The 18,479-nt window shown below is 44.0% G+C and overlaps 1 protein-coding gene across 2 annotated transcripts in view; it reads right to left on the reverse strand.

The window, feature by feature from the left end:
- Positions 1-18,479, reverse strand: part of Phf20 (PHD finger protein 20) — a 103,866-nt gene that overhangs the window by 45,950 nt on the left and 39,437 nt on the right. Inside the window, exons 3-4 of one of the 2 annotated variants that reach the window (XM_055602251.1) lie at positions 9,583-9,754; positions 6,604-6,688 (exon numbers count right to left, since the gene is read on the reverse strand). In XM_055602251.1, coding sequence (XP_055458226.1) covers positions 6,604-6,688; positions 9,583-9,754 — 257 coding nt within the window. Of the gene's footprint in view, positions 1-6,603; positions 6,689-9,582; positions 9,755-18,479 lie in introns of those variants that run through there. The other variant, XM_055602252.1, reaches the window with a different exon arrangement.

Below are 18,479 nucleotides of genomic sequence, written 5' to 3' on the forward strand. Positions count from 1 at the left end.
CAAAGGAAGGCCTGGCCCTCTGGGGCTAAAACTCAGGCCAGCCAGAGCTAGCTATGTAGTGAGTTCAGTTGAAACAAAACCAAAAAGCTCATGGTTTTCCACCAAGTGTGATGGCCCATGAACTCAGGAGGTGGGGAGACTGGAAGATTATGAGTCAGAGACTGGAAGATTATGAGTCCAAGACCAGCTGGTCTAAAAACAACTACCACCAAAGCATCTGAACACAGGCATGCATATGACAGCAAGGCACTACTCCCCAAGCCTTTTACATATACAGCCTTGCTTTCTGCCATAGAACATTTCCTAAACCACCCAACCAGACAGAGCTGTATATCCAACCTTCTCTTTACTCTTTGACATAGTCTCTCTAGGTTGCCCACTGTGGAAGATAAATCGTTATTTATGTCCACTTTCAGTAGGAGGCATGCTTATAGCTCACTGGTTACGGAAAAGCAGGAGGTGCCAGGCTCTCCCTGTCTCAGAATTTAGAGTTAGAAAGTTAGTTTGGTGTTATATGATTGAGGTTGTGATCAGAAAATGGGGTAGTCTCAAGCCCCAAATCATTCAATAAATAAGGCTGTATGATCTAAACAAATAAGATGGGAAATTGGGAAGGGGACAAGTCCTGGCCTAGGAGAGAAGACTGGAATTTCTAGCACTCAGGGACTTTGAAAACCACTGTCTTACACAAAATCAGCATGCCAGCCATGTTTGCCTTTTCTTTATGCTGGTGGCCCTTTCTGTGGAACTGTGTGTTAAAATTTGCTTTGTTTTCACTAGTCTTGTATATCTATTACATTCTTTCCAAGATAGCCTTGAACTCATTCTGTAGCCCAGGCAGGCCATCAACAATGAACCTCCTGCCTCAGTTTCTAGAGTAGCTGGTATTATAGGCCTATACAACCAAGCCTGGCTTCCCTCTCAGACTTCTAACTGCTCAATAAGTCCTGATCAAAAACAGCAAATGACTTATAACCACTTCACAGGGCCAACAACCAGGGCCTGTCCCCAAGTCAGGGCTCCCAAGACACTACTAGGTACTAAAAGGCTAAAACACCTACCTACCAGGCATATCCAATCCACAACACACAATAGCATGTAGCCAAGGATAGATAGCAACAATAAAATAAAAACCCACTTAAGACATCAGGAGATTTTTTAAAAAGATTTATTTATTTATTATGTATACAATATGTATTTGCCTGTACACCTGCACACCAGAATAGAGCACCAGATTTCATTTTAGATGGTTGTGAGCCACCATATGGTTGCTGGGAATTGAACTCAGGACCTCTGGAAGAGCAGACAGTGCTCTTAACCTCTGAGCCATCTCTCGGGCCCAAGATTATTATTTTTTAAACTCTAGGGTGAGCTATACAGATGAATAAGTCATGTAGTCAAGTCAAGAGATTGGGCAAAGCCAGGCATGGAAGCACATACCTTTAATCCCAGCATTTAGAAGGCAGAGGCCTTCTAAATGTGAGTTCAAGGCCAACCTGACCTTACATAGGAAGCTCCAGGCGGGATAGAGCTATACAATGACTCCATTAAAAACAAAGAAACATTGGCACAATTGACATCCTGCTTGGCATGAGATCAGTGAACATGGAGGCACACTGGACAACAGGGACCTTTCAGGGAAACCCTGCTGGGATGCAGTTCCAGCACTCTAGAGCATGCAGACCCCAAACCTCGGCTCTATGTTCTTTGTGTCCATCTATGTCCATTTTCTCCTTGAGCTTAATTTCTCACCTATGAAATGAAGAGGAATTTGGTGGTAGCAGCCTCTCTAATCTTTGTGAAAACTAGTGATATGAGATGTGGAAATTCCAGCAGGTATAGTGGCACAGACCCAGCACTTGGGAGGCAGAAGCAAGAAAGGCATGAGGCCTAGGCCAACCCAGGCTATACAGTGAGACTCAGTTTTAAAAGCAACAAAGTGTGGAAATTATTTAGCACAGAGCCTGTCACAGAGAAACATAAAAAAGTGGCTCTAATTTTCACTACCTGACAAGTCACTCTGAAAGAAGAGTAAATTAACCTCCACTGACAATACAATGAGAACAAGGTCAGATCCTGCAAGCGTGGACATTAAGTCTTCCCTTTACTTCCCTCTGTGCAAAGCTGTTCACAAGGTACCAGCCTTCCCAGACTCCAAATGTAGGCTCAATTACAGCATGAAAAAAATTAAAAAAAAAAAAAAAAAAAAAGAACTGCTTCTGCAGAGACCTGAGAAGATCATTTCAACAGCATTTCCTGTAATAAACACAAGCTCCAGGCACTGGCCCAAAATAGACTGAAAAGGAGGAAAGGGGAGCACGCGACCTAGAAATATGTGTTTAGTTAGGAAGAAGACTTGCTTAGTGCAGTCACCTTCAACCCCAGTACTTAGGAAGCCGCAACACAAAGACCACTGCAGGTTCAAGGCTACACAGCAAGTTCCAGGCCAATGTGGGCAACAGGAAGAAACCTATCTTGGTGCAAATGCTACCCAGTTGCAGGTTCCTCAGAGAGAAAGCCTGGAGAGCGGGGAGCCATGTGGCTCTGATTCTTCAAATAAAAATGGAGCTGGTGGGCATGGCAGTACACAGTGGTAATGCAACTTCTGGGAAGTCTGAGGCAGAAGGATTACTTAAGGCCAAAAAGTCAAGGACAGCCTTAGCAACCTGGCCCAACTAACTCAAGGGGAAAAATGTTTGAAAGATGAGTCAAAGAGCTCCAGACAAAAGCCCAGTTCAACTCAGCAAAGTTGATGTGACACACACACACACACACACACACACACACACACACACACACACACAGACTTTATGAACACAAAATCCTCTCTTTTACTCCTATATAAACTGAGGCTGGGGGTCTAACATGGCTACCAACTATGCCTGCTTCATACTAAATAAGACTCTTTTTCCACTGCTAAAAAACACAAACAAACAATAAAGCGTTCAGCATGGTGCCCTGCATCTGTACTCTCAGTACTTGGGAAACTGACACAGGATTGCTATGAACTCAAGGTCAGCCTTGGCTGCACAGTGAGAACAGGATAGCCAGGAGTACAGAATGAGATCTTAATTAAAAAAAAAAAAAAAAAAAAAAAAAACCAGGCGGGTAACAGGATTTTATAATGCTGGCATTCTGGAGGTGTGGCATTGGGCCAAGTGCATCCTCGACCGCACAGTAGGTTCAATGCCAGCCTGGGCTACAGGAGTCTACCTCAAACAACAACAGAGACCTCAGACCTATCATTGATGACAAGGACTACTCTCTCCCTATTTTCCAGTGTTGACCAATTTCCCTAAGAAATTCTTGAGTAATTGTTTACTGCTGCTTAATCATGCCAGACTCCCTATGACAGTGGCTGCTGCTCTCCCACTCTGCCCGCAGTCCCCATAGGCTGCTCAGCCAACACTCAGCATCAGGAAAACTCCAAGGAATGCTAAACTAAAGAGGAATGCACAGCTGTCGTTCACTGGGTTGCACTTCCTCCTAGCAGACTGGACAGAGGAAATCAAAGGGCACCCTGCCAGCACAGTGCCACCTCTTCACAGTGCCCATGTGGCTACCAAAAAAACCAACTGAGGCAGGTGGTGAAATTGAGGATAAAAAGGAAAAGGAAGTTAATATAGCTCAGTGGTAGAGCAGTGTCCTGGCACACATGAAGCCTTGGGCTTATTTAATCCCCAATGCCAAAAAGCCAAAGAGAAAGAAGAACACAGGAAGGGGTGGGGCAGGGGCAAGATGGCATATACCTGTAATCCCAGCACTGGGGAGGCTGAGGCAGGACAAGTACTACAGGTCACAGAGGCAGATCTGGTCTCAAAACAAAACAAGACAAGCAAGCTGAGCACTGTAGCAACCAAGCCCTAGAATGAAGTCCTAGAATGAAGCAGTATGAAGTGGGAAGAATAAAAGAATAAAAGCTAACCCCAAATACAGCACCTAAGAACCAGTGGAGTGACAGAGCTCACCATCTTCTCTCGCAAGCTAGGCGCAGAGCTGAGCTTCCACAAAGGTCAACTTTCTCAGAGTGTCCACTAACCTCCCACGTCAGAATTTAGCCCACGCTACATCCTCTTACCTTCTTGCAATCAACCAGTCTCAAGAAGCAGAAAGGTGGGCACTACAATATAAACAGGCCTCAGCAGAAATCCCCACTCAGTCTCCCCATCCTTCAAGTAAGTAAATGAAGCAGATGGAAGCAATCTACAAGGACGGCCAGTGACCATTTCAGGAGCCCACGGCCTCAAGACTGTCCTTCCTATAATATAGCTCATGAGAAAACAACTGAAAGAATTTGTTTTTTAATTTGTAGTACTTTAATTACACCAGTTATTTTGTCATTACTGTTTAATTTGATTTGTTGTGTTGCACGGTTTTGTTGCTTCGGTTTTGTTTTGGTTTGGTTTTTTTCAAGACAGGGTTTCTCTGTGTAGTGTTAGCTGTCCTGGACTTGATCTGTAGGAAGGCCTCAAACTCAGAGATCTGCCTGCCTCTGTCTCCCTGAGTGCTGGGATTACAGGGGTGTGCCACCTTGCTGCACTGTGCTTTCTCCTGAGACAGAGTCTCATTGTATAGCCCAGGCTGACCTCTAACTCATTATGTAGCCCAAAACGGATTGCAAATTTGGTATCCTTGAATTCTAGTCTAGCCTCCCAAGTGTTGAATTAAAGGCATGTGCCACCATTCCCAACTGCAGGTGGCCCAGCTTAAAAGCTGTTTAAAACTGCTAATTAGCTACAGCTAATAATATAGCCAACGATGTTTACTCCTTAAATAATTACTTCCAAAAGTTTCACACCCACCCCATACCCATGCCCTTCTCCCATTATTAGCATTTGTCCACACTGTCCTGCTCTTGCACTATGTCCTCTGGGCCCACTGAACACTGGCGTCATTCTACCTCACTAGGTTTTTTGGTTGTTTTCTGCAAATACTAGATGTAAACTGTTAGTTCCTAAGACTTCAGTGACCTCTATGAAGCCACCACGCTAAGAGATCTCTTGCCTCCACACGAAACTCCTAAAATCCTCTTCCACATCTGCCCCTCCCTTGCCCCTTTGCATCTGATCCCAGTCACTCTAACCCTCATGGGACTCAAAGATGGTTCCTGCTAACTGCTGCTGTTATTTAAGGAGTAACCCATGATACCCCACCAAATTTTCATCCCAGCTGAAGGACAGAAGTTCTGCAAAGAAGCACTTGCAGTAACTCTTATTGGAGGAAGGATAGGACTTGACCAGCACTGACCACCCTATAGCTTTTCAGGCTGTTTATGAACCTGAAGAGCTCTCGGATACAAAAGCCAGTAAACAAAGAAAGACATCTTGAAAAGAAGAGTCTGGAGGGGCATAATGCATCCTAACCTAACTATGTCTATTTCTAAGAGGACCTGCCATGGTTCAACATGTGAGCTTCCCCCACAAACAAGCCATTTGTTAATAAGGTATATGTGAAAATCACTAATCAGATGTTATTTGGAACACAGGCTTATAGATAACATAATTTAGGGGAAAATGGAACTATCCAAAAGGATGTCACATGAACTGAAAATCAGTAATCGCTTAGATAGCTCAACAGATGGAACCTCACATTGGAGGTTTCTTTAGATAATGTCAAGCATTCTCTGACAAAACTTATTCATCCCAACACTTGGCAAAGTAATGAATAAACAGCTAAATAAATTCATGGGCCAGCTGCAGTATGCATAACTTTAATCCCAATACAGGAGACAGAAGCAAATGGGGATCTCTATGAGTTCTAGGCCAGCCAAGGTTTCATAGTGAGATTCTGTGTCAAAACAACAACAACAAAGACAGATGTTGGTTGCTATTTTCTGTTTTGTTTTGATTTGTTCTTCCTTTCTTTGCAGTGCTTTGGATTGGTCCATGGCCCCATGCATGCTAGGCTAGTGCTTTATTATTGAGCTACATCCTTAGCCCCTTGACCTGATACACGAGACCTGACTGCCCACAACATCTTCCAAAGACCCCAGACATCCACTAGAATATGCTAAGGAAAAACATCACACGGACCCAGAGTCCCTTCTGATGCTGTGAACCACCCCCCCATACCATGCCCATGAACTCGAAAGAAGGCAACTTTTTGGATCAAATCCCCTGGCCTGTTTTCCCACAAGTTCAAAACTGCTAGGCAACCACACTGGGGCTCTGCATCCCAGCGTCTCAGCTGTCACCCTAAATCACCTTGTATCCACAAAGCATATTTTCAAATATTTGTTAATATTTACTTAATTTATAAGCTGTTAACAAAGAAAACTAAAAAATAGTATTTATGTCACCAAAATACTAGGACAGAAAGAACCCACAGACTTGTCAACAGAATCACTCAATGAAATAATGACTGAAATTTAGTAACAAAAATTAATCTCCCCTCTCCCTCTCCCTCTCCCTCCTGGGGATTGAAACTACAGTAAACCCTTCCTTCATATCTAGCTTTCTAGTCATTTATAATCTCCCCCTAGTGCCAGACGTATTAGCTGGAAAAAAAAATATTACTAGGCGATAAACACTGATACACTACCAAGTACTCGTACTGTACAATTTCCCTATGGCAAGAGTGAAAACTGCAGCTGTAACACCTTACCATCCTTGTTCACAGCAGTGACTTTGGCTGGATAGAATCGACAGTCAGACCAACAAGCAAGCACTTGCTCGTTTATTTGAAATTCCTATTAAAAAAAAAAGTAAACATTCAGTTACCAACTGAATTTCATAGGGTGCATATTATAGCACAATTCATAAAAGCATCTGGGATGCTCATGAGGAGTAAGGGAGGGCTGGTATGGGGCTGAGAATCAGTAATCCTAGCACTCAGGACACTAAGGCAGAAGGATCAAGAGTTTGAGTCAGCCTTGGCCACACAGGAAGATTCTTCCTCAAAAATGAACAAAGGCTGGCAAGATGGCTCTGTGGATGAGGCGCAACTGCTGCTAGGCCTGATAACCTGAGCTCAATCCCTGGGGCATACATACTAGAACAAGGGACAACTCCTGCAAGTTTTTCTCTGACATCTAAAACATGCTGTGGCCTAAGTGTACACACACACATACATATATACATGCATACATATACACACAAATGAATAAATAAAATAACTAATTAAGAAAAAAAATGGGTCCGGCACTACGATCAGGACCCACATGGTAGAAAAAACCAACCCTTGCAAGTTTTCTGCACATGTGCATCATGCACACAAAAATAAACGTCATTTTAAGTTAAAAATAATAATAAATCTGGGGTCTGGAGGGATGGCTTAGCAGTTACAAGCACTTGCTGCTGTTGCAGAGGAATGGAATTCAGGTACCAACACCCACACGGAAGCTCAAAATTGTCTTATTTCCAAAGGATCCAACACTCTCTTTTGGCCTCTTTCATTCACAAAGCACACACATAGTACATAGGCATACATGCAGGCAAACACATACACATATACAAACATACAAACACATATATATTTATAATAAAAACAGACCAATGAGAGTGGATTGGAATGGGCTATTGAGATGTAAGATGATTCTTATGTTCAGCACAGGGAGCCAAAAAAAATAAGAAGTCTGAGGCTGGAGAAATGGCTTAAGAGCACTTACTGCTCTTGCAGAGGATCTGAGTTTGGTTCCAAGCACCCATATGGTAACTCACAACCATCTATAATTGCAGTTCCAGGAGATCTGATACCATCTTCTGACCTCCAAAAGTACCAAATACACACACACACACACACACACACACACACACACACACACACACAGGCAAAACACCCATACACACAAAATAAAATAAATCTTAAAAAAAGTAGCTAGGCATGACTACACACACCTTTAATCCCAGTACTTGAAAAATAGAAGCAGGAGAATCTCTATGAGTTTGAGACTACATAATGAGTTCCAGGAGTGTCAGGGCTACACAGTGAGACCCTGTCTCAAACAACCAAAGAACAAAACAAAACAAATAAAAAGGCTAAGGCATATGGGTCCCTAAGCCAGGGAGGTCTGGGAAGGCACGGGACAGTCCCGAGACAACCTTCTCTTATCTGGTATTCATAATGAAAGGGAACCTATGTGTCCAGGGCCACCTGAGAATATACCTAGTTTAGAAGCTGGAAGAAATGAGGCTACTTCATCTTCAGGGAAGCAGCATTCATGGCATTTCATGCCACCCACACTACAGCTGGGTCCCTGACCAAGGGAGGCACTCATGCACCCTTCATATTTCATGCTGTTTTCTCAGCACACAGTTTGCATTCATAAATTCTATAGAATGAGCACGGACTGATCAAATGCAACAATACTGAACAACCCTAAACTAGAAGGGGGTGGAGGGAGGAAGCAAAACAAAGAGGCCTGCCAGAATCTAAGTTCCTCAGTAAGGTTAAATGGAAATAAGAACGCAGGCTGAGTCAGATCCCAGAGCAAGGGCTACCACGGATGTCTCAATGTCTGTTTTAAACAAAAGTAAAGGTTTGTGTGTCATTCTGAAGGCAATTAAAACTCCAACCACAATGATGAAATTTAGAAAAGTGAAAATGGTCCAATCAAGTCAAATTCTCCAGGGCTTATAAGACTTTGTGTAAAGGCAAGCATGGTGTGCATGCCTTTGTTCCCAGAAGCAAAGGCAGATGGATCTCTGTGAGTTCAAGGCCAGCCTGGTCTACAAAGAGAGTCCAGAACAGCCAAGGCTCTTGTTAAACAGAAAAACCCTGTTTCAAAAACAAAAGCAAAACAAGCTAAGGGTCCATATATAAAATGACTGCTTAATAAATGAAAATCAGCACAGCAAATGATTGTCAAAGCTCCCTTATCTAGTATGCAATGTTCTAGACACAGTGGGTCTAGATTTCAACCATTCATTCATTATTCAACAATTTGGTGGGATGATATTTTGGTTTATTGTTGGTTTTAAGATTGGTCTCATTATGTAGCTCTGGTTGGCCTCCTGTGTAAACAAAGCTGATATCCTGCCTCTGCCTCTCAAGCACTGAGAACAGCTCCACTGTTTTGGTTTGGTTTGGTTATTCAGCTTTTGATCTCTTGATCCTCCTCTTCCTCTATATCCTCAGACTTGGGATTAGAGGCATGTATCATCATTCCTGGCATGGGAGAGATGGTGGTAAGGGTGTTTAAGACAAGGTCTTACTTTGTTGCCCAGGCTGGCTTCAAACTCAAAGCAATCCATGAACCTTGGCCTCCCAAGAACCACCACAGGATGAGCCACCACACCTGGCTTATTATACAAATACTTCCTGGAAACCTACTATGTACCCAGTAATATTTTTGAACACTAGGAAAACAGTGGTCTCTAGAAAAGAGACATAATATCCTATTGATAAGGATGGAATCCCAAAACAGCTAATTTATGAGCTATTACATCTACTGCAGCAAACAAGTGAAAACTGGCCTCTTAAGGAGCCCTGTTCCATAGAGCCCTCAGCATCACCCCCACAAGCCAAGACAACGACTGTTCATCAGTGGGTACTGACTTGCCCACTGAAGATCAAAGGCTAGACACTGCTGCCTGCAACTGACAAGCCTCATTCATTACAGAACTCCACTGATCTGCTACTCACAGAAGATCCATCTTCTTCATGTAAACCCTCTTTCCTCAGCTGTATTTTCTCTAAAGGGCGTAGATAAGGACTGTCCCAGCAAAACCACTCATCATAACGATGGTTCCAACGCTTGAAATGGATGAGAACTTTCCCTTCTTCGTAGTCAATGTCTTCAATGTGAGCTGGATACCTGAGTCAGAAAAAAGGAAAATATTAGTGACTGTTCAAAATACATAGGCCTCTTCCAATAGAACATAATACCACAGTATTTAAGACCTACCTTTTTGTTGTTTTTATTTTTCTTATTTGTTTTTAAAGATTTAATTATTTGAATGACTGTTTTGCCTACATTATGTCTATGTACCACTTGTGTGTCTGTTGTGGCCCACAGAGGTCCAGAGGAGTGAGATCCCCTGAAACTGGAGTTACAGATGGTTCTAAGTTACCATGTGGGTGCTAAGAAATCAAGCACAGCTCCCCTGGAAAAACAGCCAGTGCTCTTAACTGCTGAGCCATCTCTCCAGCACCAAAGTCCTACCATTTTGAAACCAGACCTGAGGAAAATTTGAGGCCAGACCAACTGGGCTTCATGAATACTGTCTCAAAAGAGAAAAACAAAAACAAAACCCCTAACAATTTGTGATGCTGTGTAACTGGGTCAAATAAATTATAGAAGATAATAGACCTGGATTCAAGAACCTAACAGGCTGAAGCAGGAGAAAGTGCCATGAATCCCAGGCCAACCTGGACTAGAGACCCTGTCGCAAAAGTAAATATACAAACAAACAAACAATAAAAGTCTTGATCTGGAGCAAATGACACGGCTCTGTGGGTAAAAGCTGTTGCCACAGACTGATAATCTGAATCCCATCCCCAGAAGCCACGTAGGATGAGCTATTATATGACACATTTAATTCTTTATTGCATCTTGTGAATTGTGTGTACAGTATACCACATCATTCAGCATGAAATCAGAGCACAACTTTTCTGGGAAGTAATTCTCTTTCTGGTGTGTGGGTCCCAGGAACAGAACTCAGGCTGGCAAGCTTGATGGCATGTGCCCTGACTTGCTGGGCCATCTCACAGGCCCTATTACTTGTATATGTGAAGTTTTTGGTTCATTCATGTATGTTTTTGTTTAGTTGTTTGTGTTTGAGACAGGCCATTGCTATGTAGCCCCGGCTAGACTACCTGCCTCTACCAGAGCACTGGGATGCAAGGCATGTGGCGCCACACCCAGCTACTTCTTTTTAAAGATGAAGATGTACCAAATATCTGGAAGGAAGCAGAAGCACGACCAGCTCGGCTCTTTCAGTCTCTAGTCCATCCTTTCTACACTGAGAATTGGGAAAACAAACAACATTCCCTCATTCCCTTCCCATAAGCTACTAAGATGACAGAGACCCATAGTTTAGTGACCACACCAACTATTCACATGTAAATCCCTGGAGTGTTAAAATGCAGCTCCTGATTGAATAGCTTGGCCTTTGACCTCAGAGCACTGAGGAGTTCCTGGAAGTAGCTGCTGCTGCTCTTCAGTAGCAGCTGCTCTGTCAGTGTTGAGCAGTGGCGTGGGTGGTAATGGCAATAATGACATCCTAGCTGCTAAGGCTCCACTGAGAGCCCCTCAAACTTTGGTACTCCACAGACAGCATCCTTGAGTCTCCCAACTCCAATCCTTTACTGTTTTCTAAGTGCCTGGTTCCCTGTGTTAAATCATTTTATGGCTAAAATACCCAGGGAAACCAAGTGGCACATCCCTGCTAACACTCATGAGGCAGAAGATTGAGAACTGTAGGCCAGCCTGGAGCTATATAGTCAGACGCTGGACCTCGCGCGCGCGCGCGCACACACACACACAAAAAAAGCTAATATTGTAGCATGCATCTGTAATCTTAGCACTGGAGACCTTGAGGACGAGGACTATTCCAAGTTCAAGGTCAGCATGGGTTTCCAGACAAAAGACCTGGTCTGGAGAGATGGCTCAGCAGTAAACATACCTGCCACCAAGAAGCTTGATGCCCTGAGACCCACACGGTGGAAGGCAAGCCAACTGCTGCAAGTTATTCTCTGACCTCCACATGTATGCCATTTTGTGCATATACACACAAACATGAATAATTTTTTTAATGTCTTAAAGCAAAATCCTGTCTCAGAACAAAACAAAGCTAGTTGTGGCAGCGTATGTCTATAACCTGGTATTCTGGGGATAGGGGATAAGAATGTTCAAGGTCTCTCTCAACCACATAGCAAGTTGGAAACTAGCCTGGACTATATGAGACTCTGGGAGAAGCTGGTGAGCTGGCTCAGCAGTTAAAAGCTCATGCTACTCTTTTTTTTAATTTATTTATTATGTATATATACAGTGTTCTGCCTGCACACCAGAAGAGAGCACCAAATCTCATTATAGATGGTTGTGAGCCACCATGAACCTCTTGAAGATCATCCAGTGCTCTTAACCTCTGAACCATCTCTCTAGCCCTCTCATGCTACTCTTGTGAAAGACCCAACTTTGGTTCCCAGTACCAATACTGGGTGGCTCATAACTGCCAGGAACTCCAGCTCCAAGAGATCCAATACCTTCTGGACTCAGAGCACTTAAACTTATTCACATGTGCACAAAACCACAGACACATACATATAGATGTCATTTTTAAGTAATGAAATAATTATTTTTCTCTAATGTGTACATGTGTTTTGCCTGCATGTATGCATGCCTGTGTGCACCTCGTGCACACCTGGTACCAATGGATACCAGAAGAGTCCCTCGGAACTACACTAATAGTTGTTAGCTGCCGTATGGATGCTGGGAATTGAATCCGAGTTCCAGGGAAGAGTAGACATTCTCAACTACTGAGCCATCTCTCCAACCACAATTACAATTTTGTTTTTGTTTTTGAGACAGAGATCACCATGTAGAGCTGGCTGGCCTACACTGTGCTACCCAGACCACGCTGGCTTCTAACTCACAGAGAGATGTTTTTATTCCATTACCAAGCTGGCCTTGAACATGTAGTCTGCCTCCCCCATGTTGGAATTAGAAGAAAAGTGTACTGTGTTGGAGTATTCCAACTGTAGAACTAAAGAAAACTCCCCAGGGGGCTCCACAGTAGCCAAGGGGAGCACAGTTTCCTGAAAGTGGTCTGTCTTCTTTAATTCTCTTAAGTGACAACACTGGGGCCAGAGAAACAGTTCAGTAGATAAGTGTACTTTCTGCCCTTGCAGAAGACCAAATGGTTGCTCACAACTGTCTGCAACTCCAGGACCAGGGGATCCAACACCGTCTTCTGACCTTTCAGACTCTCGCACAGGCTTGAAGCACATATACTCAGGTACACACATACTCATAAAACATAGAATAAAAAAAAAAAACAATTGTTTGGTTTTTTGAGACAGAGTTTCTCTGTGTAGCCCTGGCTGTCCTAGAACTCACTCTGTAGACCAGGCTAGCCTTGAACTCATAAGATATACCTGCCTCTACCTCCCACGTGCTAGGATTAAAGGCATGTGCCACCATGTCCGGCTTAAGTAAATAATTTTAAAATAAAAATAAGTGACCAGATGGGTGAAAGGGCCTATCTGTGACTCATAAAAAGAAGCAGCAGTAACGACCATCTTAGGCGTCGACCCTGTAGGATATAATATGAGAGATTGACCCAGTAGAACTTATAAGAACATAGTTGCTACCTACCTTGGGACAGCTTAGCTTCATCAGTCACAGGGCTTTAGTAAGGGCCTTTGATATAGCAAGTCAATTACAAAGAGAATCTACATGTGTGTGTGCTCTGACCCCGCGCTTGAGGCAAACAGACTCATGAACTGACTACAGGAGAGATTAGCACTAGTAACTGCTTTCACCAACTAATGTCACCTGGCTCAGCCTGAACATCTCAACATCTACCAGACAGGCTAGTAGGATTGGGGAAAGGTTAACAGGTGAGCTGTGTGTTCCATCCACAGGCAGGAGGAAAAGGAAGACAGAATTCCCAGCTTCAGTATGTAACTAAGCCACTAAGAGACTCCTTTGTAAATTGACACTGTACCTAAAACTCATGTTTCTTTGTTTTTCCTTTTGTATTGTTTTCATTTCATGTGTATGGGTGTTTTGCCTGCATGTATGTACATCTGTGTACATGCATGCATGCAGTACCCTTGGATGGCAGGGAATCAAATCTGGGAGCTCTGGAAGAATAGTACTCCTAATAGCTCTGGCCAGCCTGGAACTCTCAATAAGCCTGTGTCTCCAGATAGGAGTACCAGAAACACTGACACTTCCAACAGCAGAAGATTCTGTAATTAGGGTAGGATCCAGAGAAGCAAAAGGCAGGGAAGTGGGTGGTGAGGAAGAGAAGAAACCAAGACCCCTCTCCAAGAGGGGTTGCTCAACCTCAACTTCGAAAGATGGCAGAAGTTCTCCATTGTCATTAGGGCTTCAGGAACTGGACACTGTGGCACACATCTATAATCTCGGCAGTCAGGGAGCAGGGGTGGCTAAATCATGTTCAAGCTTATCTTCAGTTAAATAGTGAGTTTGAGGTTAGCCTGAGGTAGAGACCTTATCTCAGGAAAGACACAATTTAAAAAACAGAGTAGGGCTGAGGACTGTTTCTGGGAGAGAATACAGTTGGTTTAATCAGAGTACAGAGGGAAGAAGACAAGAGGGAAATTCAGGAAGCCGCAACTCCGCCTGAACCTAACCAATGGGCAGCTAGGCCCTAGATGAGTGTTTCCCAAAGAGTACTGAGCCAGCAAAGATGGTGGCCAGCAGACAATGGCACCTATGGCCAAGCCTGACAAGCTGAGCTGGATCACATGATGGAAGGAGAAAAGCAAGCTGTCCTCTGACTTCCATGCACTCACAAATAATGTTTTAAAAAAGCAGTCCCTGACCCAGGGGACGCTGGCCTAAAAGGTTTCCAGGGGGCTCATGTGCTTTATGAAATCTGGACCATCTTTATCAAAACTTCCTAACTCGGTGCCATAAATGGGTGACAGGAAAAAACTGACAACCTGACACAGTGGCTCATACTTGCAACCCCAGCTGTCAGGAAGCAGAAGCAGGAAACTGCCACTGCTTACCTCAGCCTGGGCTATAAAATTTAGAAGGGAAAAGAGAGAGAGGGAGAGGGGTAATGAGAGAGGGGAGGTGAAAGAAAACGAGAAAGAGAGAAGAACAGAAAAACAAGGACATAAAAAGGTCAAGATGCCAGATCACCACCACATACTCAAGAACTACTAAAAGATAGCCCGCAAATAACCTGCATGTGTAATTTCTTTCCAACAGTTCTCCCAATGACTTCAAAATGTCTGCAGGGTTAAGACAGTCAAAACTTTGTTTTTAACCTTTACCCTCATTTAACTTTTAAAGCATGAAGACACTCCCTTCTGTGAGACGCAAGGACTTGGCAAACATGCACAGCAGAGCAGACTCTTAAAGAACACTGAAAAGGTGAAACAGCCGCCGGCATTAACCCCACTTCTAAGATAATGTAATCCTCAATCGTAGGAATCAAGCTTAGTAAGATTCCACAATCCTTACAGCTTAATTCCTCCATTTAGTACCAAAGCAGAAAAATCAACAACTCAACTACCATTCCCAGTGGGATCCCCAGTCTCCAAATCTCTGCATACAACTTCCTTCCCACTGGTCCTTAAGCTGTCTTCCCACATGTATAACTATTATGTGTGTGTGTGAGAGAGAGAATAAGCTTTCTTCAAAGCAAGCATAGTTCTGAGACATAGCCTCTGATAACAGCATGTGTGCAGCGGACTTTCAATGAGAATGCCCTATTTCCTGAGGCTCCAGGGGCAGGGAGGTAACTGAACTCAAAAGTCAGGTGGAAAGGAACAGCCAGCCCTGGACAGCACTCAAGCCTGGGTGGCTGCTCATCTGCACCAGTTCTAATTCTGACCTTGAGCCAATATTCAGCACAGACTAGAGATGAATCATCCAGACCAGAAACTACAAAGAGCACAGGCGTCCTCTGAACATGCCAACACCTTCACTGCAGAGAAAACAGGACCTGTGAAAAGGTGCACACTCCTGCCTTCACAGGTGGTTCTCATTACCCTCTGCTTGAACGTGGCAGGAGGAATGCTGTGAGACTTCCGAAGCTGGCTCACACAAAAGTACTGTTGGTGCTGGATACTCAGCACTTAAGAGCACCGGTGATGCTTTGCAAAGGACCCAGCTGCAACTCTCAGCCCACTTGGCAGCTCACAATCATCTCTGTAACAGCAGTTCCTGGGGATCTAATGAACTCTACAGGCTCCAGGCACACATATGCAGGCAAAACACCCATACACATAAAAAAAGTAAAAGTTCTGCATAGTTGTTATATGTCGATTTACAGCTGAGATAACTTCCATCTCCCCAGCAAGGTGCCTTACACTGCCTAATCTAAACATATTTTTCACCATAAAATAAATGCTTTAAATGGTTAAAATAGTAACCTTGGGCTGATGAAATAGCTCAATTGGTAAAAGCACTTGCTGCCAAGTCTGACAACCTGAGTTAATCCCTAAAATCTAAATATTGGAAGGACAATCATCCACTTATTTACTTTGGGGGGGGCAGGGTGGTATTGTCTAGGAGGGGGTCTTGTTGTGTAGGCCAGCTAGACCTGACCAGGCTAGCCCCCTGCCTCTGGCCCCTGAGCACGGAGACCACAGGCAGGGCCACCGCCCAGCAAGTTACGTGTACTTTAGTGCACACAGTGGTGCTGCTTTTGCCTGTATGCTCTTGGGCCCCATCACAGGAAAGGGGAGCACAGCCAGGTGCTACACTGTAAAAAAGATCAATTCCTATGGAAAGGCCTATTGATGGGGAATCAAAGCATCCCCTCAGGAACTCACACCAAAGACCCAGCTCTATGAATAAGTCGCTTTAAATTGCACACCTGAACCCGAACCTCCCATGTAGGCTGCTCCTGAATTCTGACCCACAGAAACTTGGGAGGATAATAAATGTTTAACCTTGTTTCAAACCTCAAACCACTAAACTCTAAGAAAACTTGTTACAATGTAATTAAGAACTAACAAAGTAGCATTTGCAGACTCCTGTGGTTTTCTAAAAGTGGAGGCTCAGATCTGGGGTTTTCCAGTTTGAGAAACACTTCTGACAGCAACTGAATAAACCAACATACCTGGTTCATCAAGGAAAAAGGAGGGCTGAAAAGGACCCAAAGCTCCTGCCAAGTCCTGGGAAAGGCTGTCCAGAGGGCCAGAAGCAACCAGGTCTAATTCAGGGATACAATGTTGACTTGTTCATTCTATGGGCCGGCAAGCCATAGGAAGTAGGGTTTGTTGCTCAGGCTTGCCCTTCTGAGTAAAATAAAACACCTACTACCCATAAGCCTCCTGCTCACATTAGAGCAACTGGCAATGATGGGCAGGGGACCTGGTCCTGCCTACTCCACCATTCTCTACCCCTTTCCCAACTAGAAACCCAAACAAAGCAGCAAGATTGTGAGTAAAATAAGGACCTAAAAGGGGAGGAATTTCCTTCTGAATGCTTATTCCAGAGCCCGGGGTGTGGTCCAGCGGGCACGGGTTAGCACGTGTAACACCTTGGGCACCATCCCCAGTGCTGCCATGGCAGAAAACCAAAAATATTGGGACCTATTCCAACTGGCCAACAGTCACCAGTTTCTAGTTCCTGGAGTAAACAGGAATTATGAACTATTAATAACTCATGTGTAAACTGAGTGTGGTGGCACATGCTTATGATCCTAGCACTAGTGAGGCTGTGACAAAAAAAGATTCCCCAGATTTTGAGACTAGCCTGGACTACAGAGCAAGTGAAACTGGATCTCTCTCAAAAACCAAAGAAACAAAGACCATTAAGATGACTATAATTTAGCAGATGAGGACTTACTCGCCACCAACCATGACAATTGAGTTCAATCAATGGTAGGAGAAAATTCACACTTACAAGTTGTCCTCTACAAACACACAACTAATTTTTAAATATAACAACAAAAACAACAACACAGCTCAGTGTGGTAGTGAATGACTTTAGTCCCAACACTAGAGAGGCAGAATTCGAGGCCAGCCTGGTCTATAGAGTGAGTCCCTGACCAGCCAAGAATATATATTGAGACTTTGTCTAAAACACAAAAGCATACACATGTATGGCTTACTACAGGATTTACATAGGACCCTGCAATAAAGAACCTCACATGATCTTTACCACAACCCAACAAGGGCTTAGGAACCATTACCATCACTACATCCATTTTACACATGGGGGGGGGGGGATAACTCAGTGAACAAGAGGCATAGCCAAGCAGCCAGGCGTGATGGCACACACCTATAATCTCAGCACTCAGGGAGGCAGAGCAGGCAAATCCCTGTGAGTTCCAGGCCAGCCTGGTCTACAAAGCAAGTCTAGGACAGCCAAGGCTACACAGAGAAACCCTGTCTCAAAAAACAAAAACAAACAAAAAAAGGGTTATCAAAATCAGCCTCTAACTCATGCAAACCCATGGAAGAGACCTCTGATGTACCCTTGTAGTGACACATCACTAGAAGTCTGTCTGTTCTCTGACCATCCACAGACAGCCTTTCTCATCACTGCCTAGCGGTTTACCTAGCAGCTAGCCCAGAATTTGCCTGTATTTTTGCCCTGGCTTTGGGGATGCATGCAGGCTGCTTCCAGACTGTTCCTTATATAGATAGCCTTTCTGAAAACATACAGCAGCTCGCTGTGCCTCAGGAGCCACAGTGTGCCTCTGCTCCTGGCTCAGAGCACACAGCAGAAGCCAGAGACTTGTATGCACAAAAGCAACACTCGAAGCCATCAGCAACCTTTGCTGGAGAGAGAATGAGGATGGAAGATATATTTAGAAAAAAGGGAAGGAAGGAAGGAAGGAAGGAAGGAAGGAAGGAAGGAAGGAAGGAAGGAAGGAAGGAAG

Source organism: Psammomys obesus, unplaced genomic scaffold, assembly GCF_907164565.1.
Source record: "Psammomys obesus unplaced genomic scaffold, mPsaObe1.curated_primary_1811, whole genome shotgun sequence".
NCBI classification, from domain to species: domain Eukaryota; kingdom Metazoa; phylum Chordata; class Mammalia; order Rodentia; family Muridae; genus Psammomys; species Psammomys obesus.